Raw genomic sequence first — 26,231 nt, 5'->3', positions numbered from 1 at the left:
CTGCTGCTTCTGCTGTTTTAAAGATCCCTAATGAAATGTGCACTACACAGTTTGGTGCCCTGGCATTTCCACACATGATGCCTTCATATTAAGAGAGATGTTGATAAATTAGCATTTGTGAACGATGCTCAAAATCAGAGGAAGGCAGATTTATTGTACTCTGATTTTACTTTCTCATTATTTTCTGACTAGGGAAGTACCGTAAGTTGCTCTGGCAATAAATAGCTCACTAATGGTTTTGGTCCTATTCACCTTGTGCACATCTTTTTGTTTCATTTGCTCAACTAATATACACCTATAGCAAAAGCTTATTTTTACCTTATATCTGTACTTCAGGCTTTGAAAGTCATTCACAGTTATCAAATTTGCTTTTGCACTTGTGTGCAATGTAAAGGTTATGAAAGATCCATTAACCTAAATTGGCTGTTGCTGTGTAAATAGTATCATGCAAATTTTCCTTCTTCATTCTGTGCACTTATTGTGCAACTTTTGGTATTTCTTCACACTGAACTGCTCCAGTAAATATTGCCTCATTTATGTTTGACTCAGTTACAATGTGAACATCTATTTCTCTTGAGTTTGTGCTTAGCTAGACTATGTTACAGCACAAGTGTTTTTCCAGTGCAGTTGCCATAAAGGTCCCCAGATGCAGAGCACTGTTTTGATTAATACTTTGAATCACAGTTCTTTCAAATTATTTGCTGCTTTCTTTAATATAATTCTTTTTTCTGGCTCAGTTATTTTGGACTTTATAATATCACTTGCTATGGAACTTCCAGCAAATGCTCCTCTTGCTCCTCATGGCAGTCAGCATGAACCATTTTTATGCACTGAACTCCTAAGGCATCAAGGATATCAGCATATACAGTGTTTTTTCTGTGCATGGATTTTTATGCACTTAGGCTGTTGTGGACTCAAAGACTGTAGTGTATAGAAATCAAGGGTGATAGTAACACAATTACTAGTTAGATCCCCAGATTTTATCAGTTTTTTAAAAAAAATATAGCCCTTAATTTAAGATAATTCATTCAATTTTACAATATATTCCAATTCGGAGAATTATTTTACTGCTATTGCCCTTCAAACTAATTCTTATTTTGTACTGTATAATGGGCACATTAAAGACAATGGATGAAATCCTGCCCGTTGAAGTCAATGGGAATTTTGCCATTGACATCAATGAAGTCACGATGTCTCCTAGAAAGTCAGATTCACAGGTTAAATGAGAGGAGGTGTGAAATATATGTCTGCAAGTGGGTGTAAAGGTGTCAAAGGAAGTTTAAAATGGTGCCAGAAAGTGTAAATTACCATCTTACATCCTTTTGTTAATTGCTTTTTCTGCTACACCTCCTCTCTTCCCTCTTCTTTCTGGGTAAATTACATCTAATTAGTTCAGTTAAACTCTTTAGGTCAAATTCAGAAGTAATATTCAAAGGGGTGTAAGTTACATGCTGCGAAGCTGGAATTGAGTTGATATAGTTTACACACTAAAGATGTCCAGAAGAGGGTGTAAATTGTATCAACTTAGACTCATCTGTGATTTTAGCTTAAGACCTCCTGGCCCAGTGAATCTCTTCCCACATAAAAATCCACAGGATCTGAGAGAGAGAATCACAGCAATTATTCCAGTGGGGAGGCGGGGGGGTAGAGCATGTGTATGTGCGTTTGCCAGTCCACAAGGAATTTGTTGTGGTATTGATGGCGGATCGTGAGGCATCTGTAGAAAACCAGGGACATCTACTCAGGGGCCTGTTACCTCTGTACCAACTCTAATTCCTACTGTCCGTGGCCATTCAGTCCCTAGTATCATGGCTCCATTGGAATTCCAAGGCAGGCCCTCCCCTACAGCACAGTAGTCTTTAGGATCCCCTGAGGAGAGGAGGTGTTCTGCAGTACATTTTCTTCAGCTTCATGTTACACTCATTCTGTTTTGTTTATACTCTAGGGGTCAGGAAAGGATGGGTGATGATGTATGTCCCCCCCTCTCAGTCATAGCACCATTCTATCCACTCCTTCCCCTTCCTCTTCCTGACCCCAGAGCCACAGAGTACCCTATGCAGGATCTGAAGAAGGGAAAGGGGAAGGTGTTGAGGAAATTATTGCTTTGCCCCTTTCAAACTGGAGAGCTGAGTTCTACATACAGAAGCTTCCCTTTGTGTGGATCTGAGGGAAAGATCCAGGCCAAACTGGTAGGTAATTATAACTAGTGATAAAAAATATGAGGAAATAGAAACATTCCTTCTTATCAGCATGGAGAGTAATGCTGGCCATGCAAACTTTCCCACAGAGCTCTACCAAAGTGCTCCAGACTTGACGTAGACAAACCAACTCTAAATATGAGTAGTTCCATTTTCATGTTCAGTGCTAGATTTTTTTTTTGAGACTTCCAGCAGGGTGTCAATTATCATGGTGGTTTTCATGATCCACTGGTGACTGGAACTGAAACAATCAAAATTTTTACACAGCCACCAGGTGGTAGCAATATTTGGTCACCAGTGGCCTTGACTGTTTATAAACAGATTGCCTAGAAATGGGAAGGCTTTATATTTAATTACCAACACCCTGACCACAGACCTTAGAAGTTAGAAAACTGGGAGTGAAACAGGAACTTGAACAAAAACAGTTTGCAAAAGATTAATAAATGTGAAATAAATTACTGGGGAGGTAAATGTAAAAGAACTCAAGACACCCTGTTTCACTTCTGAGGGAGGATATGAATGAATAGATAAGAGAGGAAGAATTAAGATAAACTGCAAAATGCTCAGTGACCATTCAGTTTCCTAAAGTGGCACAATGTTAAACGTGTTTTGCACCAGGCCAAACTCTGCTGACAAATATAATATTAGGATGATAGAATAAGGTAACAGGAACCTAGTCCAGATTATAATATTTTAATAAGTATCTTATCAGAATGAAACAACAAATTATTTTCACTCTGGAAATAGTGTTGTCTTGAGGGAATTTAGCTTTTTTTGGAGAAAAAGGGTTTCAAATCCATTTGGAGTAAAAGAAGAAGGGAAAAACATCTGACAACACCTTCAAAAGATGAGCCTGGGAGTTTAAATTTACTATTTTACTAGATACTAAAATCATGGACTCAATAGAGATACTGATTTTATGTCTCTTTACAACAGTCTGTAACCCGCTAACCCTCATTTGCCCTATAACTTGCAGAGGTGTTAATGGCCCACATGGTGCCTTGCAACATGTGTTAACTTCTGTGTGTAACAATCTGTTCCACCTTATATTTAGCTGATTCGCTTTTGCAGAAGAAGAGCTCTGCGTAGCTCAAAAGTTTGTCTCTGGATAGATCAATACTTAGGCTATGGCTCCAATACAGAGCTTACAGCCGTGTCGCTGTAGCGCTGCTAGTGCAGATGCTGTAAACCAACAGGAGAGAGCTCCCTTGTCGATTTAATTACTCCAGCCCCCGTGAGCGGCAGCTATGTTGGTGGGAGAAAGTCTCCCACTAACTTAGTGCTGTCTGCACTGGCGCTTAGGTTGGTGTAATTTACATCACTCAGGGAGGTGGTTTATTCACACCCCTGAGCGACGTAAGTTACACCGCATTAAGTGGTGATATGTACACAGCCCTAAAACACTACAGCAGCATAGCGCTTCAGGATAGGCACTACCTACAACAGGTGGGATTCTTCCATTGGCATAGGTAATCCACCTCCCCAAGAGGCGGTAGGTAGGTCAATTGAAGTGCCATCTACATGGGGACTTAGGTCAGTTTAGCAATGCCACTTGGGTGTGGATTTTTTGTATCGCTGAATGACGTGGTTAAATGATCCTAATTATCTAGTGTAAACCAGATAATTCAGATAATTTTGTTGTCTCTTCCACCAACAGAAGTCAGTCCAATAAAAGATATTATTTCACTCACCTTGTGTTTCACATGTCAGACAGTCAAATGTCACTTCACCTTGAATGGTCCCTTGAAATATGTGCTAAACAATCTGTTCCACCTTGTCTCTGTAAATTCAAACACGTTCTGAGACAACTGGATTTCTAACTGACCACGTGTCATGTTCTAAAATGGAGGTTAAACAAAGGTCAGACCAACACCAGACTAACTTATTTAATTTTCCTTTTTTCAGTACCCTGGGAAGAGAAGTAGATGTTGAAGATGTGACAATCGTTAGACTTCAGGCAAGCCCTCCCTCTAAACCTTTGTGAGCTGTTCTTAAAGGGTAAGAAGTGGCCTTTCAACTAGAAAATAAATAAATGTGTGCTGGTTAGCTCTCTAAAATATCCCCTCATTTTTGAGGATTTTATGACTGGGATGAAAGGAGAAATTTAAGTCAGTGGAAGAAATACTAACATTATCCTTGAAGTTCAGTGAAAGAAAACACTAGCTGTACTCTCATGCATACAGTATATGCTTTGTAGCCTGTAGCACAAAATGCCAACTGGCTGGCTAACAGCAGGGAACACACCCATTAAGGAACCAGAGTAGCTTGAGCCGTCTTTTTCACTAGCCAAAGATGAAGTATAATTCCTTGGAGGATTACTCATACCGGAGCTAGGTGACTGATATGCGCCTAAAATACCGTTGTGCATAGATTTAGAAACCATAATACTTCTCCCCACTTGGAAGAGTTTTTATTTGTAACTTCTTAGCAGCGACACTCCAGCTAATCACGTTTCAACTCAAGCAAGCCATAAAGCTGCAGTGTTTTATGTTGCATTTAACGTATTTTTTTTCCTTCACTGACGATAAGATGAACAACAAGGGCTTTGTTTTTGTTCAGATGTTCGGGTAAATCTCCAAACAAGAGACAAAACTCCTTCCTCCACATAGCTTCTCACTCAGCTCCCCGCTTCCCCCCCATCAAACAGGCAGGCCCCCCCAGACATACGCCCAGGCACCATAAATACACCACTCCAGCCAGCTGCCCTCGCCAAAGGCTCTCCACGCACACCACTCCCCTTCTATACGCACACCCCGCCACACTGCACACACACAGCCTCGCCTCTCCTCTGCCCGCGCGAGCCCCATTCTGCCCATGCTCGCACGCCTCACTCACTCTTTCTCTTTCATTTCCTTCCACGGCTTCAAAATTCCTCACCTCGCTTCCCCTGCAACCACCCCAGCCTCAGCCGCAGGGAAGAGGCTCGGGGCTCCCCTTTCCCCAGCGTCTTTGCCAAAGCAGGCTTGATGCAGAGCGCGCGCGTGTAGCCGCTGCCACCCTCCCAGCTGCTGTCGGGGGAGGACGAGCACAGCAAGCAGCGTGGCTGTTTATTTGTGCTGTGTCCGCTGCAGACGGCCAGCGGGGCCTGCTTCGCCCCTTCTCGCCCTCTACCTTCACGCCTGCGCCACAACGTGTTTGCACTAGAGCGGTGTAAAAGCTGCAGGGGAACTAAATTGCTGCTGAAAGTGTTTAAGAGTCCATCAGCAAAAGGCACAGGGAACGATCGGCTTCTCCACCTTAACTCTGGCCTCTCTGGCTCTCCACCGGGTAATTACGTAAATGTCAGCGGGCCCCCTTCCCCTCCCCGGCTGGTTATGCAATACCCAGCGCATATATCTGCTGTACCACACACAGCTCCCGTGGGGCGGCGGGGGGGCGGGGGAGGTGTTGAGGGAGGAGGGAAAGGGGTTCAATTCAAGTCTGGGTCTGCCCCTATTACTCCCCGCCTGGCGGCACCTATTGGCTGCACCCCGAGAGCGCCGAGCTCTGATTGGCGCCGGGCCGCTGCCAGTCACAGCAAAGGCTGGCATGAAGACTGCGCGTTGTGGGGAGTGTACAGGACGGAGTCTGACCTACTAACACAGATCCCTCTCCAGCAGCAGCGGCGGAGGCAGACACGTTCGCGGATCGCTCGCTGCTCCAGAAGCTGCTCTCGCTGGGCTATAGAAGCGGACCGCGCTCGCAGTCCCCGCCCCGGACTGGTGAAAGGGGCTCCCCGGGCTCCCAGCGAGTTCTCTCATCCATCCCACGCCCCGTAGCGATCAGGGGACGGACAGAGGCAAATGCTAACGGCTCGTTGGAAGGATACGTCCTGTTTCGTTCCCCCGGCGAGGATTATGAAGGTAACATTGCACTGGATTGTAGTCTGCACTGTAGCCGTCTGCATGGTCCTTCCCCACCGGCCCCGACTCACTTAGCGCCGAGCGCGTGTAAATCTCTCGCTCTCGAGATCTCCGTATATCTTGATATAGACGTGTCTTCTCTCTCTCTCTCTCTCTCTCTCTCTGTGTTTATATATATACATAAAACTTTTGCTAGCATGTCAGTATTGGGACTCGCCACCTTAAGGTGGCCGCTTTGATTGCAGCGCCCTCTCAACAGCACGTAGACTTGGAGCTGCTGCTGCTTGTTTGCTGGCTCTGGATACATGGTTGTTGCATAATACGTCTCCTTGTTTGAGGAAAATTGATGTTTTCATAGAGAAAAGCGCCAGGGAGGTTTGCTCGGATGCCGATCAGTCTCACGCTGGGTGGGGCAGGGATATGTTTGGGGAAATAGCAGGTTAAAAGACTGGTTTTGCCTGCTAAGAGAAGGTTAGCTCAAGGAATAAATGACACGAGAAGGAATTCAGAAAATGCCTCTTTAGAAATGTACATATTTGAGATTAAAAAAAAAAACAAAAAACCATACCTCAGACCCTTTTTGTCCTCTGACTCTGTAACAAGCCCGAGGGAAGGTTTGTGGGTCTTGTTCTTTCATACATTGCATAATCTGCTCCCTGTGAAACATTGGCAAGCATTTGGATGTGGTGTGTCTGCGTGAGAGTGCAATACTTCGGTAATTTTGGTGCAATTAGGGAATTAGATCATTAAATGCATCCATTTTGTGTATTTCACCCAAAATAAAGAGTTTTTGTGACGATTGATTGTCAGTGACTGTCGGCGAGATGACATTTTCACATTACGCGCAGGGATCTTTATATATATAATACACACACACACACACATGAAAAGAGTACATGTAGCATTCCGTTCTCTCCTATTGTATTTATCCGTGTCTTTTCCTTCACTTTGGTCACTGTTTTTCAGACACTGCAGGACCGATCACTTAATAGTTCCTGGAAATGTTGCATTATGTAACCACAGAATTTGCTGGCAGTCAGGGTAGGAAGAGGGAGCTAATTACGCGATTTTATAATCTCGTTACAAAGAAACTAGGACAATCTCAGGCTATAAAATGTCACTGCAACAGATTTTTTAAATAGTGTGTTTAACCAGGAAAGTAGACACATGGTAAGCAGGGAGGTAATTCGTGTTCGCTGAATGTGTGTTACACACCTTACAATGAAATTTGGGTTAATCTATATTTAGCCCTATCACATTTTAGCAATTGTGGCTTCATGTGCTATTTTGATCTTTTCTCCAGAGCTGGGCACGCAGAGTTCAAGGCCATTTGGTTGAGGTTTTTAACCCCACACCTTCAGAGACGCTTTGATAAGGCTGCGTTTTTAGGAAGGCATTTCTCCTAGACGCTAAGCATTTTGCTAGATATTGACTTACATTTATCATTTAAAGAGATTGATACAAATTTTAGATCACGCCAACAGCACCGAATACGCGAGATAGTCTGTCACCTCCCTTCGTGATCGAAATGAACTGACGAAGTAAAACTCGGGGGCAGGGAGTATCCTATTTCCATTAAATGCTGGTGTTTTAGTATGTTGCATGAGAAAAACGGATGTAGGTCAGTATTATATTTTGTGTGGAACCAGTTTTTGCTCATCCTTTGCCTGAGATCCCAATCAAGTGTGCACAGACGCAGCTTAGACTAATGATGATGCTTAATGAGAAAATAAAAACGTTTCTCTTACATGCTAAACAATACAAAGCAGTGGCCCCGATCCTACCTTCTTCGGGGAGCCAGAACTGCCACTGGCTTCGATGCCTGAGCCGGGGGCGCAAAACCGGGGGCACATGTGCTCTCTCTCACTGAGACGACTGGACTCCTTTCTGGGGTGAATTAAGTAATATGACTGGGGAGGCCGAGCTCTTTCCCGGGAACCGAACCTGCTTTGAATCAAGGCACCCCCCCCCCCCCAGTGTACAGTGTTTGTTGTTGTTGTTGCACGATATTCCCTGCGGCCCGTGTGGAGTCAGTGTAGCTGGTGTGCAGAGGTAGGCGGGCGGGTGAGCGGGACCTCCTAGCGCACGGCGCAGAGCAGCAGCAGCAGCAGCCCCTTCCCGGGGGGCTGTGTTTGTTCCCGGGGGTGCCCAGGGGCCGCACGCGGCGCAGCAGGCGTTGGTTACCGTGACTGGGGCGGCGGATGGCGTTGCTGCTGCTCCGCATTCCTTTGTTCTGGCGCTGGGGGCGGCTGGTTGGGAGGGAGGGAGGGAGGGAGGCAGCCCTGGCTGCCTGAGCTACTGGCGAGGGCGGGAGGGGGCGAGCGCTTGCTTGCGGAGGGCAGGCTGGGTTGAGCAGCGTTAAGGGAAGAGGAGTAAATAAAGAGAGACAATCATACTCGGTTGTTTTGTGCTGACAGGGAGAGAGCGAGGGAAGAACAGGCTCGGCCGTGGGAGGGATGCGGCTCCAGTCACGTAGTGTGTGTACTCGCTGTTCATTAACACGGAGCCGGGGGGAGGAGGAGGAGAGGAAACCTAGTCTCGCTCCCTCTGTGTTGAGAATGGAAATATGTTAAGCAATTCAGCCTCCCCCCCCCCGTTCTCTCCTGCGCCAACCAGAGCGCCCTGTTCCAGCAGCCTTTGTGCCTAGGCTTAGCAGCCACGGAAACAGAATCGGGCTTTCTAGGCCGACCCGCATATTGTCTCTTTGAATTTGATAGAGATTTTTAATGCTGTTGGAAGTTAGAGAGAAGCACACTGCAGAGCAGGGCTGTTCCCTCCACAGCTCCACACACACTGGCAGTCCTGAGCCTGGACATGACAATTAGCACTTCCCTTGTTCCAGGCACTACACCAATTAACTAATTCATTCTTACAACACTTTGTGCTGCAGGTACACAGAGTGTATTAAGATCCCCGTTTTACAGAAGTGGAAACTGAGACACAGCCATGCACATTTTATTATTATTTTTTATTTTATTTTATTTTGTTGGGCTTATGCCCGGTTCGTTTTCATATGACATAAAAAAAAGGCCTGAAAGTTTATTTATTCCCCCCCCCCCTGTTTGGTTTTCTACCTCAAATCTCACATGAACTTTCCTACCTTAACTGAAGGAAGAGTGGTATTGAATCTTTAACGGACATCTTTTCAAGCAAATGTCCATTATGAATTGGAGTTAAATAAATGTTAACAAAAACAATTTTAAACAGTCTCCCTTTCTCTCTCAGTGGCCGATACAAAGCACATGGAAATCAATAGGACACTTCTGACTGAGTTTAGTGGGCACTGGATAAGATAGTGGCATAGCTTTCAATCTTTTATGATGTCAGAATTTCAGTAGTTCTCCAGTTGCCGTAGATTCTTCCACGGTAGAAAAAATACGATTTTCTAATATAAAAGAGAAATCTTTTTGTTTTTTAAACAAACCAAAACAAACATTTTAGGCTTTCTTTATACCTAATGAAGCCAAAAAAAATGGCATATACCCAATATTTTTTCCTTTACTAGGTCAGGTGAAGTAACTCAATGGCAAAAGCCAGGATTAAAACTCAGATATTCTTGGATTTCAGTGTCTGCCTTAGTCTATGAGACCAGGCTACCTCAAAAGTCAGCCAGTTGTGATAACTTGTCTCCAAATGTATAACAATTTTGTTTGTTACCAAATTTCTTCTATGTAGAAACCATAAAAATCAATTAACTTGTGACGAAACCTCCAGAGTTGAAAATCTAGTGTAGTAACCCACTATGGTATGCTAAATGTGAGAGTTCTAGGGAATAATTTACTAAAACATTAAAAAAGTCCAGTGTCCTGGATAACATACATTAACTTTCAGTTAGCTGATTGCTGAATTTGACCCCAAACAGTGTGACAATTTATCTACTTGGAGTTATAAATAAGTTATGTTAAAAAAATATACTGTAATTATTCCTTTTCCTTGCAACTTGAATTATCAAACTCTAGTATGTTATCTCCAATTATCTGTATATAAAATCTATTTTGAATTTATTTTATCCCACTCAGTAATTCATGCAACACAAATCCTACATTAAAATATGCTAAGAGCATTATTCTTATTGTCCTCAGTCAAAACATTGACTTCTGTAGGAATTTTGACTGAATAAGGACTGCAGGTTTTGTTCCAAGACATGATTTAAACCAAGAAAATCAAGGTACCCTGGGTAAAGCTCCTTCGCATTATTGTCGCTAGCAGAAACTACTACAAAAGTTGTCACATTATAGTATCTTTATTTGATTGTTAATGTGTTAACATTTTTCAGAGTTATCTGCCTTCACTTTCCATTTTTAGTTATCTTATATTTTTAACTTGTCTTGTTCTCTAAAGAATTGTTAACTAGCTTTCAAAACATCCAGCTTCCTGGATTTGCCCTCAAATCTTCACATTTCTGCTGGAATTGATTTTCTAAGGAAATGATTTAAAAGGTGTCAAAAAGCTTACAGCCTTCCCACAAGCAATATGAACTTACATGACCTCTTCACAGCTTATCTTAGCCTATGAAGAAACAGCATTTGCCATACTTTGGCTGAGAATTGTGGAACACACAGATACTGCTTTTGCTGATTATAGCATGAGTGTGTAGGCTACAAAATATATCAATCACTGGTTTGCTTGTTCAAGCACTTGTCCTGAAATAAAAGAATACATCTTTTCCTCATTTTAAGCTGATTTACTTCAGCAAATGGTTATGCAAACAACATTTATGCAGTTTGTTTTTCCAGACGGCAAGCCTGTAACCATATTTTTGTGAGCTGCAGTTATAACATCACTATGATGCAATAACTGGAACAATAAAATCCTTTGTTTGAGTCTTACTACACACTGTTAAGCAATGTGTCTGAGTCATCATCTTTATGGCTCCTTCTAAGTGACCTTGCCATGATAATTACAGCCAGTTATGAGATATAAATGTTCTTAGGATATGTAATAGATGCAAATATATGGCCAAATCCTGCAATCCCTTCTCAGGCAAAATGTCAGTCGATTTCAATGTTAAACTATTTTTCATAGTTAAAAACCCATATATTTAAAACATTTTTATTGAAATAATTGTAATTTTAACTGATGGTAGTGAGTTTGACTGTCAAAAATAAGAACTCAAAAATGAAGCCTTACTGAATTTGATTCAAAATGTGATAGACACAGCGCCATTGAAAACTCCTTCTTTATTTCTCTATTTTTAAAAGGTATGCCTGAAATTTATTAGCATTAATACATGGTTTTATATCCTTTCGTTTTTTTCTTCCTAATTTATCTTTGAATTGGTGCTTGTCCAAATTAGCATAATAGAAAGACTCTGTGAATTTTGAGCATGGATATTACATAAGAGACTTTTTTTTTTGGTTGGAAAAAAATACCTTTTTTCCAGCTTTTAGTTTTCTCTGCAGTGGACTTACAGTATAAAAAGTGACAATCATCTGTCTTTAGGAAAATTATATAACTTGATTATGAAGTAAAAGTACTGTTATAATAAAAACCAAGTTCCTATTTATGATATATCATTTATTATTAATTTATGCTTGCATTCTTCTATTTTGTGTTTGTTAATATGTGTTGTTAAGGAAGCCCACGTTCATCAGAGCATAGATTCTTCATTGTTTTAACAAGTCTGGGAAGGAATTTTCACATCCCAATGGTAGTAAATAGAAGATTAAATGGAATGCACTTTTAAAGCTTTCATTCCTTGTCATTCTCTGCTGGAATATTTTCTATTTTCTTGCATGCATCCTGTTGTTTTAGTTACCATATCTTGCAGGGTTATCATACAGCTTTGACTCAGTTTTTTGTTCTGTTGCTGAGTTTGTTGATAAGAGTCCCTGACTGAATGACTGAACTCAGCCTCCCATGGAATTTGAATCACAAGCAGTTCAATGTAGGCCCCAGTTCTGCAACTGGTTCTGGGGGAATAGACCCATTTGCATGGAGTCCAAGGAGTCAGTAGCTCTAAATGGACACGGTTGTCCACACATATGGCTCATCTTGCAGGATTGGAGCCTACATAGATTGCTATTTCTGTTTCATTTTCAGTGTGTTAGAAATTAAAATTATTACACATATTGTCTATTACAATCAGAATATTTCACATTTTAGCATATCATTTCTTATGTTACAGATATAGGGCCAAATCCTCAGCCGGTGTACATTGACATAGCAGTGTACATACCACTGCCTTCAGTAGAACAATGCTAGTTTACACCAGTTGAGGATCTGGCTCATATTCTAAGTTGGTGAGAATACAATACAATTAATACATAAGAATGTTATTTGTTTTAAGTATAAATGAAACATCATTCCATGAACACTTTTGTCTTATGGTCTTTAATTGAGAGGAAAACAAACAAACAAAAATGTTTTCAGTGTTTGAAATTAGTTAGGCTGTGATTTTGTTTGAGGAAGCTTTTTAATATGAAAATAATGATCTTGTATAATCTAAAATATTTACTATGAATCAGCTGGTGACAGGAAAAATCTTACTGTTATATTCTTCATAATTTTAAGAATTATTTTTAGCTCCTTTTCTTTTTTTTTTTTTTTTTTGTAATAACCCATTGGACAATGAAATATGTTTCTTTACCTGAGTATGACTTCCTGTGCATCTTTACATTACCAGCTTATTATTAAAGTTGCTCCTGAGGGCAGTTAGTAACACTGATTTTTCTAAAATAAAGTACTGAATCATTGTTTTGGAAAAATCAAACAAGGTCAATAGAGAATTACACAGACTTTCCAAACAAATAGGAAGAAAATATAGGTCAAATGTGGGCTACTAACCTTGACTGATCCAACTATTTTTAACACACATTTAGTTCTCTCCAGATAATAATTTTATTTGCATAATTTGTGTAATTAACCTTTGAGAAGCAAACTATATTTTAATGAGTTAAACTGTAATTATTAAGATAAACAGTAACAGAGATGTGTTTAATAACAATGAAAGCCTTTCATCAGACTTCAACCTTCTGGGTACAGCATGAAGTTGGACAATATGGAAATACAGTAGTATTTCAATTGCCTTGATAAGCTTGTGTTTGTGTGACTGTGGAGAATCTACTACATTAATGATTTTCTTACATTCATATTAAGTATATCAGGTAGATTCCTCTTTTTATTACCTTTTAAAAAAAGTAAAATAACAAAGTTTTACCCAAAAAGTTTCATTTGGTGTGAAAATATCATGAGTATTACACTGATCTGTAATTTAGGTATGGATTGATCCTTCAGTCTTGAAAAACTTCAGATGCCCATTGATTTTGAGAGAGGTGTGTTGTGTGCACGGGAGTAAAAATAGTAGATATCAGAATTCTAATTCTAATTTTACCATGTTTCCTCTGTAACCTTGAGTAGCCACTCTGCCATAGCATGTAATCCTGTTCGCTAGTGTGGCCCCAGAAAGGCCAAACTTCAGCTGATCTAAGGTGCATGGGTCCACTGACCCACAAACCTGCATTAGGGATGACATTCTGGCTTCACTGAAGTCAGTGACAAAACTCCTATTGTTCCTGAGTGGGGCCAGATCTAAGGCCCTTTGAAATAGATGGGATTATTTTGAATGCCTTCATTGGGATGTGGCTCAAACCCTGGGGATCAGATCCTCAGATGGGGTAAACTGCCATAGCTTCATTAACCTCAATGAAACTATGACAGTTTACACAAGATGAAGATTTGTCCGGTAGCAATTCATGGCACTACATTTGCCTATAATCTGCAAGGAAAGGTGGCTCCAAATTGTGGAAGAGATTTGATTCCTCGGACTCACCTGTTTACTTAGGTTACAAATACACTACAAACTAGTGGCATGATTCCCCCTGCTCATGTACATGTACTCGCGCTTGCTCTCATTGAGCTAGCATGAGTATAAATAGCAATGTTGCATGAGTGGAGGCATGATTGAGCTGAGTCAAATACATACTCACCAGGTTCATTCCCTGTGCTACCACTGATACACTGCTATTTATATTTGTGCTACCTCTATGAGAGCTAGCATGAGTGTGTGTGTGCATGAGCAAGAGTATTACATCCCTAACTCGTAGTGTAGACGTAACTTTTGGCTGCATGCTCACTTTCAAAATTGCATTCTCAGTTTCCCCAGCTGGAAAACGGGCATGATAATACATCTCCACCTCATTAAGGTGTTGATCAGCAAATGTTTTTAAAGTGCTTTGAAGATGGAAAGTACTAAGTATATTCTTAATGTTTTAGAAGTTTTGAGTGCAAAATGGTTCTTGGATTGGGTGTCTATAAATGCCAGTGTTTCTGGTATGTGAAGAGATTTTAAAATAGTTAAGTTGCCCTGTGTCAGGATGCTAGTGATAACATATCTAATGATAACTATGGAAAACATTGCCAACAGCCATTGGAAATCTAAATATATGTACTTAAATTTAGTTTGCGTGTGTGTTTGTTTGTTTGGTTTAGCAAATTGTTTATATTATACTTGACAGTGTTTATTTAAATAGGTGCTAAGAAGTCACAGTGGCAGACTACATGGTTCTCACTTTAGAAATATTAGAAATTAATATTTTGCAGTGGTCTTGTTCTTGGGAGGACTCTAAGATTTGTAGACGTTTGGTTTTATAAAATTGCAGAGTGATTCAAAAAGTGTCTTGAAACTGTATTTCATTTTTGTTCAATGCAATTATCACCAGAACATCAAGGAAACAGAATTAAATAATTACTAGAGCTGCCCGGGGGGAGGGTGGGGCAAAAGGGACAGTTTCTCCTAGTTACCCCATTTGAAAGTCCTCCCAAAATGATGGAGGGGCAACTGGGCCATGTTTGAGTGAGAGGTGTTGGACCCAAGGCACAGGTTTGGGGCCTGTGATTGATAGTGCGCGGAGTGATTCGCCCGCCCCAGCAGAGCCCACATCCTACCACTCCACTCCTGGCATCATTACACTAGGCCAGAAGCCACCACAAGGCCAAGAGCCTGGCTGTAGGAGTGGATTTGGGGACTGAGGATACTACTCTCACCAGTAGTGAGTGGGGCTAGAGCTCAGAGTGAGGTGGTGCTGGGAGCAGCCTCATGCAAGGCAGAGCCCTCCATCCCCACAGAGAGGGCAGCAACCCCACAGGTCTGGGGCCTCTCTGACCTCTGCATTCCCTCCCCTCTTCTTAAATTCTTTTTTCTCCATGGTAATTTTCTTGGAAAGCTGGTGAACCTCAGTTTCAGATTTTGCCTTGGGCCCCAAAAATCCTGCGTGGCCTTGATAACCACCTATGTTAAAACAGCACTGTACAGAGTTATACAAAACATTGTGAAGAATTTGATCATGGATATATTGCAAATTATTTTTGATAAATATAAATCATTCTTTCTAAGGAATATAAATCTTGTTCAGTAAAACAATATGGGTCATAATTTGGCTTGGGAAACACATATATGCATGTGGGAACCAGATGTGCCTATTCCAAGGCAGAATTGAACTACATGATTACATTAGAAAGAACAAAGAGAGGCAAAATTATGACCCAGTCCTGTAACTCTTGCTCATTTAAGTATATAATGTAAACAAGTGAGTAAGAGTTGTAGGATCAGGACCTTAATATAATATCTTGAGACCATCTGAGGCCTTGTCTACAGTAGCATTTAAGCCGACAAAACTTTTCACTCAGTGATGTGAAAAAAACACTCCCTGAGCAACATAAGTTTTGCTGGCATAAGCACTTGTGTAGCTGCATTATGTCAATGGGAGAGAGCTCTCCCGCTGACATAATAAAACTACCAAAATGAGCAGTGGTAGCTATGTTGGCAGGAGATCGTCTCCCGCTGACATCACGATGTCCACACAAGCGCTTATGCTGTCACTTTAAGTCATTCAGGGGTGGGTTTTTTTCCACCCTTTTAAAAATCTTTTAAAATCCATGGATAAATTAACATCTCATGGCTTTCGATGACTGTACGTCATTTCTTGTTTCATTAATATGAATTTTAGAGAACATTAGCTCTTGGATCTGGGGTCAGACTCTGCTCCAATTGAAGTCAATGGCAAAATTGCAGTGGGAGCAGGATTGGGTCTGTAATTAATTTAATAGAGTTGAGTGCTGTTACACTGTTGAATTGGCACTCAATGCCATTAACGTCAACCAACCCAATAAATAATTAAATAACTAAAAACCTTCAGCAGTGACTAAGATACAGCAGTATTAAATGTTGGTTTTAGAATACTTTATGAGGGAGTGATAAAGTAATTGCAAAATTAATCATAAGGGAAAATATTGGAATTTGAAATGTTGTCAGAGGAATCATTACAGTTCATTAGTTTATGTGTAAATACTCATGTTTTCCAGTGGAATTATAAAATACCATTGAAGTGAAATGTCTGTTTTTATTGAAGGCATTTTGCCATTATCATCAGATGGAATTTAATTTGTTTACAGACTCTGTATTGGGCTGATCCACAAGGAAAACCATTAACAGACCACGGGTTTTAGTTCTCTGTTTGTATAACTGCAGTTCTCATTAAAATGATAAAAATGTTCAAGGAAGACACTGATAAAACTAATACCTTGCTGGTGTTCTACTGATTTATGAAAAATATAATGTCAAAGCTTTTGACATAGGTGGCAATTATATAAGGTTGACATAGAAATCATCGGCCACATTTAGACCTTGTGCACTTCTCACATGGATGCAGGCAGGGAGCACATATGAATTTTGCCTGCTAAAGCATCTTTGTTTTGAACACATACTGAGATTAACCATGGACTTGTGTACCATCCCTCTCTCACACAGGTTATTCATGCCAAGGGCAGCAATAATATGCACAAGATGGAGAGTGGCCAAAACTGTTTGCTGAAACAAGCAGACCATGCCTTCCTTCTTGGAATGCCACAATCTGTAGAAGTCCTGTAGAACATGAACTCTGCAGTAAGCAAAAAATTACAGCCCATCCTGCTGTATTTTTTTGCTTAAGTGCAACCTGAGGCCTGAATATTGCCCTGCGAAACTATATGTGAACTTACTCAAAACTCCCGGTGACTGACAGAAGATTGGTGGTGAAGAACTGAATTTTGAGTAGTTAGTATTTGGATGGGTTTGTAATAGTTCCTATCAATTATCTGTCTATTATTATTTTTATTATTATTACTATAATTTTATTAGTATTGTTTCAAATTATATGTATTATGGTAGTGCCCAAAAGCTTCATTCAGAATGGACTGATGTCTCATGCTGGATGCTGTACAAAAACATACAAAGACATGGTCCTTGCCTTGAAACACAATCTGGTTGAAAGACAAATCACCACACTCCCACAATAGGAAAGAAAAGACCTGGGAAGATGAGAATAAAAGTAATAAGATCATGTTGCTACATAAACTAGCTTTGTATATAGCTTGATAGTTCCAAATAATGTAAATATTGTAAAAATATGTACAAATAACTAATTATCCACAAATCCCTTTCACTGGTTGGTATTTATTTTCAATGACTAATAACTTTAAATGGACCTTGAAGTACCAGCTTGTACCCCACATAAATGTATAGGATATAGGCATGTATGTGTATTATTAGCATCCCCTTGTCTAGGAGTATCAATATCTGGCATCTGATTTTGATTTCAGTTATCTACTACACTTTATATTTTACTTAAATCTCTGCATCATTGGAGTCTGGTCCAATTCCCACTGAAAGTCCACTCTATCCCATTGACTTCAAAAAGAGTTGGATCAGAGTCTCAAAGAATAAATACATAGCTTCTGGTAAAGTTACGTTTTCATTGATATTTGATAGAAAAGGTGTACTGTTTCACCTTATGTACTTTAGAAAGTGGATACATTTCCTCAGTGGAAAACCAAACGTTATTTAATGACTTGAATAAATACAATGATTGCCAGTGTACATAATGTACCAAGATAGTTATTGGTCAGTGTCTTTTGATCCAATAATCCCTGTGCTACAGAATAATGTAAATACGACCTGTGCATTATCTTTTCATGACATAAAGTCAAAGGATGAACATTCTGGAAATGACTTTAATTTCCAGCTGATCAGATTGATCATATTTTTTGTTACTTTAACACAACAGTATGTGATACATTTAACACTTTACCTGTATTGCAAGCATTCTGACTCATTTAAAAAAATGTACAGTACATTAAAATCCATGTGATTTTTTTTTAACAGTATTATCATGAATTTAGTTAAACCAGTATTAAAATATAGCATTGTAATAATCAGAATGGCTGTGATGGTACTTCTGCAAAACAAACTATCGTGGATTTTATGTGAAGTTGTGCTGATTTGTAGTGGGGATTTTCTTTCTTTAAAAGCCTGATACAGAGCATGTTTAACTTAATGGAGACTCCCATTGACTTCACCAAAGGCTTTAGATCAGGACCCAAATGTGTTGTTGCTTGTATATTAGTTACATTTTTGCTTTGCAAGCACTGCAATTTGTGGTGCTGCTGTTGCTGTACATAGTTCATATTGTCTATGGAATGGTTAGCTCTTGACTTCATTTTCCATTAAGGTTGCATTACCAAAGACAAATAGTTATAAGCCAGTAATTAACCATGGATTTTAGGAAAGTCTGCATAGCTGTTCTATTAAATGTGTTAATTTTTCATGACAGAGGAGTTGGCATGGTATGATGGAACAGAATCCAGCTTGAAACCCAAGTCTTTATGACCCCTGCTTAATTGTTATTACATCACTCATTCTACTTTGCCTTTTGGAAAAGACAAGAGAAATTGGCAGAATACAAATCATTTATTCTTTTTTTAACTTTCCCAGCTGATAAAGTTAAAATTAGTTTCATTAGTCATTGTAAAAACATGCTCAATAAATAGTGACATTAAGCTAAAGTCACTGATTTTCTTTTTAAATATACAGGCAGCATACAGAGTCATTGCTAAGTGGATAGTCAGTTGTGTAAGCAGTTGTCTTACTAAATTTGTTTTATCAGGAACATGACTAACTATGGAAAACTAGTTATGAGGAAACTATGCCTAGGATCAAAAAGAAATTTTGTCATGAGAATTAGAACAAAGTATTTTTGTATTGATATGAATTAAATAATATAAAATGCCAGCTTAAATGCTAAATCAAATTTTAATGATAAAATGTCTAGAGTTAAAGGTTAAGCTAGTTTTTTTTAGTTGATGGTCCCATTTAAGATTTAAACTTCTATTCTAATTTGTGCAACGTTTTGCTGCAGTTATGCATCTGTAAGTGTTGCTAAATTGTACAGTGGAATAGTAAAAAAAAATTTCAAATGAGAATTATGTCAGTAAATGTTATCTTAATGTAATTTTACTAATTCTCAATAACTTTTTTTTCTGTTAGGGATAAGAGCTCAACTTATATAATATATTACATTTTTTCTCTTTGTTGATTTTTGAAAGAGTGGCATATTTGTCAGAATTATATAACTTATGCTTAAACTCAATTATATAGATATGATCAGGCAAAAAGGGATCTTAAAAGTCAGCTAATCTCTATACAAAATGTAAACCTAATATATGTTTTAAAAGTTAACTATTTCTGTGTACTGTATAGCTGAAATGTGTTATGGCAGTATTTTTAAAGCAATGAAAAAACATTCTAACTTCTTTAAATCAGTCTGGGTTATTTTTAATCTGTAAAGGACCCAAATATATAACATTTCTAACTCACACACCACAGCTGCTTTCAGAAGAGATGTCTTTATTTGGAGGGATAAGATACTTTCCAGTGCTGCTAATCAACATGCCTGGTCATCTGTTAGTGTAGAGGCTTAAGTCAGTCAATGATGTCATGGAAAGTTCTATGACAACATTGCTGTCAAATCAAAAACAAATGTTATTTTTATTGCTTTTCTTTGGATCATATTTTACTTGTTTTGAAAGCAGGAACCATTATCTTTAATTTTTTTTAATTGCATGGGGGAGGGAGAAAAGCTGCTAGCTGGTTATATAAAGTGAACTGGATCATTTTAAGTGTTGAGCTTCTTTTGTATTCTAGTGGGTTTAATGAATCAATCATTATCCTAAATTATGTATTTTGAACATAGCATTTTAAAGCAGAAAATCAGCAATAACTCAATAATAATTGGTGCTTTTTATTTATTACAGGTTACTTAGAAGATTCCCATTGCATCTCTCAAGAAGTAAATTGGATCTGAATATTCTTCTCTTTGGTAATATGAAACAAAAGGAATAATGCATATGGATTTAAAATTACTGTATTTATTAGGTTGTTATGGTTTTGAGAAATACTGGGAAAACAGCTTACTCTGTTACTCATCATAGATCTACTAAAAATTGTTTCTGATGCAGCTGAGAAAAATGCAGACCCTTAAAAAGGAACAGGCACCTGTTGACACAAGTAGCAATGTGGACAAAATCATGGTACTTAATTCAACTTTAACAGAAGTGTCTGAAGACTTGTCTGCAAATGAAGACATACTACTTAATGAAGGAAATAGTGGAAAAAACAAATCTTCATCATGTCGGAGAAAGCGGGAATTCATTCCAGATGAAAAAAAAGATGCTATGTATTGGGAAAAAAGACGAAAAAATAATGAAGCTGCCAAAAGATCTCGTGAAAAACGACGACTGAATGACCTTGTTTTAGAAAACAAATTAATTGCATTAGGAGAGGAGAATGCCACTTTAAAGTCTGAGCTGCTTTCATTGAAGCTAAAGTTTGGTTTAATTAGCTCTGCAGCATACGCCCAAGAGATACAGAAGCTCAGTAATTCAACAGCTGTGTATTTCCAGGACTATCAAACTTCCAAATCAAATATTAACTCATTTGTGGATGAACATGAACCATCTATGGTGGGTAGTAGTTGTATTTCTGTCATCAAACACTCTCCACAAAGCTCTTTGTCTGATGTGTCTGAAGTATCCTCAGTAGAGCATACTCAGACAAGTCCTATACAGAACAATTGCAGAAGTCCTGAAAATAAGTTTCAAGTTATAAAGCAGGAGCCTATGGAATTGGAGAGCTATGCAAGAGAGTCAAGAGATGATAGAGGCTCCTATGCAGCATCGATGTTTCCAAACTACATGGTAAATACCTTTAATGGATACTCACATTCCCCGCCTCTGCTGCAAGTTAATAGGTCCTCCAGTAATTCTCCAAGAACTTCAGAAACTGATGATGTTATCGTAGGAAAGTCATCTGATGGAGAAGATGAGCAGCAGGTTCCTAAAGGTCCAATTCATTCTCCAGTTGAACTTAAAAATGTTCATGTGACAGTTAAAGTTCCAGAGGTGAACTCTTCTGCACTGCCTCACAAGCTTCGAATTAAGGCCAAAGCCATGCAAATCAAAGTGGAAGCGATGGATAATGACTATGATGCCACACAGAAACTATCATCACCAATTGACATGACATCTAAAAGACATTTTGAGCTTGAAAAGCACAGTGCACAAAATTTGGTACATTCTTCTCACACTCCTTTCTCTGTTCAAGTGACTAATATCCAAGACTGGTCTCTCAAACCAGAACACTGGCACCCAAAGGAACTCAATGTAAAAATTCAGAGCGGTTGCAAAACTGGAGTTGTTGAAATTAAAGACAATGTCTACAAAGTATCTGAGTCAGAGAACTTGTATTTGAAGCAGGGCATAGCAAACTTATCTGCAGAGGTTGCTTCACTTAAAAGACTTATAACTACACAACAGATCTCTGCTTCAGACTCTGGTTAAGTTACTACTGAATAAAGGCTTATTGTTTTAAAGGATGTCATTTGCAGTAGATCAATATGTTTTGTATTATGCTGAATTTCACTGGACTTGTGATGTCATTTCACTGTAATGTTCACATAATGTCTGATTGATGGTGTCTTTTCGTGCACAAATTATTATGAAGACTAGGTTGTGATATGATCACTATGCCTTGTGTATAGTCAAGTAGCCTGTATGGGGGCTGTATATAGTGAATCTTTTTTTGTTGTTGTTGTTCTATTATAAAGTGTGCAAGTTACCAGTTACAATAAAATATTGGTGACAGACACAGAACATGTACTCCAGGTCAACTGATTTCTATAAACCTGTAAATATTTTATTAATTATCAAATAGGAAGTCTTCCAAAATGTACTTCAGCTCACTCACCTACTTAGGGTTTACAGCCTAACTAAACCAAACTGAAATTTATGACATACATGCTTGGAAAAATTCTAGGTCGTATTTCTTTTAAGGCACTTTTATAAGACAATAGAAACTGGTTTGCTGTATTTAAAAAAAATCAGCATCTAATGTGCAGATCAAACTTTATAACCTTATTTATTATAGTAGAAATACCAAAAATATCAGGAAATTTTGCTACTACTTTCTCAAATGGGAGAATATCTGGCTTTTTAGTGCAGCTTATTGGGACAAAAACCGGCATTTATCTTGTGTAGCTTGATTCTCCATGTGAAATCAAGATTGTGGATCTTTGTAATTTGCAGAACCATGAAGCAGGAATAATGGGTAAATCCTGCTGCAGCCCCTCTGCCCTTAATCAGTGTTCCAGGCCTGAAATACAAAGGATCTGCATCATTTCCACTGTGTAGTTGCAGGGTAGGCTCTGTAGAAAGGCCATTTGAAAGGATTCTGCATCTCCTGCATATACTAGTTGTCTCCATAGCAGTATGGTGGAGAATTGTGGGTTGGCCAGGGACATCCACTTGTCAAAAACCCTTACAAAGCAGACTATGGTATCACCAGTGGAATTGCAGGGCCCCAGTTGACACCTGGGTTCACACAACAAGGCCCAATACTGTTGTATTAATGTAATAAGGCTTATATGAAATCCCTAGAAATGGTTAGTTCTTGATCTGGATGGAAAAGGGGGGGAAAAACCCGTTCTAAAACAAAAGTAATTTTCACTTTTGTCAATAAGAAAATTCTGTTGAAATTTTCTGACCAACTTTCATTAGCTGACAGCAAATTCTCCAGGACGTTGCATCAAGGATTTAAGTATAAAGTAGATAAAATACAGAGACTCAAACCTTCCATACAGTTCAGCTCCCTTTGATCTTTGCACAGGCAACAAGTGTTTCACACTATGTTTGGCTGGGCTAATGTCAATATTTTTTTCTCTGTGAGGAGTCATTAGGGCATGGAGACTTCATGCTAAATCATGTTCCTATCAATTTGGCTAGCCAAAGTCTCACGTTTCAAAATATTAAATAGTTTTTAAAATAGCATATGGGTTTGGCAGGGTTCTTTTTCTAGACGATTTGCCCTAATTTAAAAAAAACATTAATGAACACCTTACGGTTTCCTGGAGAAAATCACGATTAATTGCCATGTTTCATATTGGGCCATTCAGTCAGCATTAATTAAAAAAAAACTGGAGTCAGTGATATTAATTTCATACTTCACTAAGAGTGACGGCCAGATTTAAATTAGTTAGGGGCAGGGGGAATATTGGGTAAAGAGGAAAGTCTGAAATGACTTTCTATAGCTGTGGACCCTGGGTGAAATCCTGTTTCCATTGAAGTCAGCGGCAAAACTCCCACTCACTTCAATAGAGCCAGGATTTCACACCCTGTCTTTTCGGTGGCTGATGAACCCATGTTTGTGTTCTGTGTGGGCCTTGTCATAGAAACAACTGGTGATTTTTCACATTTCTTTATATTCACAAAGGCTTTTAATTGCTGAGCTGCACCTCTAGTATTCAGAGTTGCTGACAGAAGTACGCCACCCATTAAATCACCCATTGCTATTATTTCATGTCCTAATAATGCAATAGACACTGTAGTTATGATTTGTGGTCCCTTGGCAAGTAATAGAAGGAACACGCTTTAACATTTCTGAAAATGAGGCCAGGATTTCCACATAAAACTAAGGGAATTGCAAGTGAATGAAAAGGCTCAGAAATACCAGAAGATGATTCCTACTAGCTATTTGCTGGAAAAACATCTTCTGTAAGAAACCACAGAATTCTTTAAATGTTTTAGATATTATTTATCTCCTTAAGTGTAATAAAATGTGTTCAGTGGGATGATTTAAAACTCTGAGTATTGACAGCTGTGTAAGCCGACCTACATCTGTAGCTGTTCATCCGTTTGGTTTTGGATCTCTTGTTTCTTACAGTTATCTGTTGTAATGGATGAATAATGCCCTCTTTTCTAGATTGTTATGATTTTACACTATTTTGTATGTCTCGGTTATGTGCAATTAATGTTTGATAGCAACAATTGTTGAGGAGTCTGATTGGAAATCAACTATAGCATCAGTCTTGGACACATGATCTTAAATTATGTGTACTACCTCATCATGCAGCTTAGCTTTTTGCTTCATTTAAAGGAGAAATAATATGTTGTTTGCTAAAATCACTATAAATGTTAGTTCATTATACCAGCCCAGTCTATAGGAGTTATCTCATCAGCTCTGAAGGTGATGACAGGGAAAGATTATTTTTTATGTGAGTAATCTTGTGCATGTCACATAAAATTACATTATAAGAGGCAGGGAGGGGGTTGCGCATAGAGGGCCAGGTTCTTAACCCCAATTCTGTCCGCTTTGCACCAGAATCTGGCCAAAACTGGCCAGCTGAGAATTCTCAACTGATGTAAAGCATAGCTGACTTCTACACCAACTTCCCTTCCCCAGCACAGGAGCATGTCAGGGCAGGGAGGGGGTTAATTTGGGTAGAAGAAGGGCAAAGTGGAATTTGCTTCTTTACAGCAATTTGCAGTTGGCATATGGTCCCTTATGTCAGAGCTGGGACTATTTGAGAATCAGGGAGTCTTAATCTTATCCCTGACAGCCCTAATCCCACATCCCCTTTCCTGGGCCAAGTGTTTCTTGGCACAGGAGAGAATCTGATCCACATTAAAAACGTTGCAATAGCTGGTCCATTAATCCTTATGTTGGAGACCTGAGGCCTTGTTTGTGCATGAACATACTTTCACTGAAGCAGTGCAAATCTTTGAGTGGCTTATTTTGGTTTGGCTAAAACCTGTTCCACTGAATAAGTGTGGTTTAAATGGAAATAAGAGTGTCGCACACAGTTTTTGCACCGGTTTAACTATATCAACTTAAAACACACCTTTAGTTGAATTGGTGCAGTCCTGTGAGCAGACAAACCCTAAGTTTGGTTTTGAGCTTGATCACACACTCAAGCCAGTGTAAGAAGGCAGTGCTCTCTAGTGACCTCTCTGATCAACTCAAAGAGCAATATTAATGTATGCCGAAGATGGATTCCCTTCTGAGATAAAGGGAAAGAGGGTCACTTTGAGGACCGGTTTTGTTAAGGAATAAATGGATTGTTCAAATGTGCATGTAGTACTTTCCAAAAACTGACATTTAAAAAAAAGCCCAAGAATGAATATAGCTGTACATGACCAATTCTATTTCTGGGTAAATAGCTCAGTCAGGTAAGCAAATACTAGGAATTTGTAGCAATACAAGGGAATTACAGTTTTGCATCCCAGGGTCCTGACAACAATGAAATTCATTATAGTTACATGCAAATCTGTCTGCAGAACTCCTAATTCTGTCACTTCTTATTGAAGTTAGCTTTTCAGCAATAATATCACTGCAAGATTTAAAACTAATTTCCTTGGCATATGTTGAATCAAAACACCCTCACACCTACCATTTATAGTTCCTGTGCTGTGGTAAGCATTTCCTGTTACCATCCAGTCCTTACCCTTACCATCCAGTTAAGCTTTTCCATCATAACTGAACATAACTACTGAAAAACTAGGATTTATAGATGCATAGCGGCACTTGAAACTCATAAATGGAAATATACACAGTTGCAATAATAATGAGTAGAACAGGACATAAACATAAAATAGGCTATTAATATACTGGCCTACTGAAATCCCTTACTGAGGGCTGTGGTCATGTGAAGGTTTACCCTGTTACTTTATCAGTAGGATATACTGCATTGCATATAAAAAGAACAGATAGGATCTTTGTATGGCCAAGAGTAAATATTTTATTTTTAAAAAAAGGTGGATTATTGGGGATTTATGTGAGGGAGGGGAGGCAAGGCTACTGATTCTGGAAACAGAACACAGCATGTACGCTCTCGTACACTATCAAATCCAGTAGAAAATATTTGCCTCCAAGCAGTTGATGCTAATCCTTATTTTGATTAAACTGACTAAACTGATATCATATAGTAACTGAAAATACCACAGACAATGGTTTGTATGGCATGCCTTAAAATAAGACATTTAAGAAAATTCACATTTGAAAACTAGAAACATAACAGAATTATCAGCAGAAGAATCCTAATTTACA

General features: G+C 39.0%; 1 protein-coding gene across 2 annotated transcripts; it reads left to right on the top strand.

The window, feature by feature from the left end:
- The first annotated feature begins 5,001 nt into the window (after positions 1-5,001).
- On the top strand, positions 5,002-25,224 carry NFIL3 (nuclear factor, interleukin 3 regulated). Of its 2 annotated transcripts, XM_067568707.1 has the most exons (3): positions 5,002-5,465; positions 5,795-6,040; positions 20,108-25,224. In XM_067568707.1, the coding sequence occupies exon 3, from the start codon at positions 20,306-20,308 to the stop codon at positions 21,689-21,691; it is 1,386 nt and encodes a 461-aa protein (XP_067424808.1). In that variant the 5' UTR covers positions 5,002-5,465; positions 5,795-6,040; positions 20,108-20,305; the 3' UTR covers positions 21,692-25,224. The 2 variants fall into 2 exon arrangements, with proteins under 2 accessions (XP_067424808.1, XP_067424807.1); XM_067568706.1 differs by lacking the exon at positions 5,002-5,465 and having other exon boundaries at positions 5,748-6,040.
- The last annotated feature ends 1,007 nt before the right edge of the window (positions 25,225-26,231 follow it).

This window comes from Emydura macquarii, unplaced genomic scaffold (genome assembly GCF_026122565.2).
Source record: "Emydura macquarii macquarii isolate MOO-44397 ecotype Brisbane River unplaced genomic scaffold, CSIRO-AGI_Emac_v2 contig_2897, whole genome shotgun sequence".
Taxonomy (NCBI): Eukaryota; Metazoa; Chordata; order Testudines; family Chelidae; genus Emydura; species Emydura macquarii.
Note: the sequence above shows the minus strand (reverse complement) of the source record. Positions and strands in the feature narration are given on the sequence as shown.

What these genes read in the sequence shown, in the direction of transcription:
- NFIL3 (XM_067568707.1), top strand. Translation starts at nt 20,306, where the DNA reads ATGCAGCTGAGAAAAATGCAGACCCTTAAAAAGGAACAGGCACCTGTT.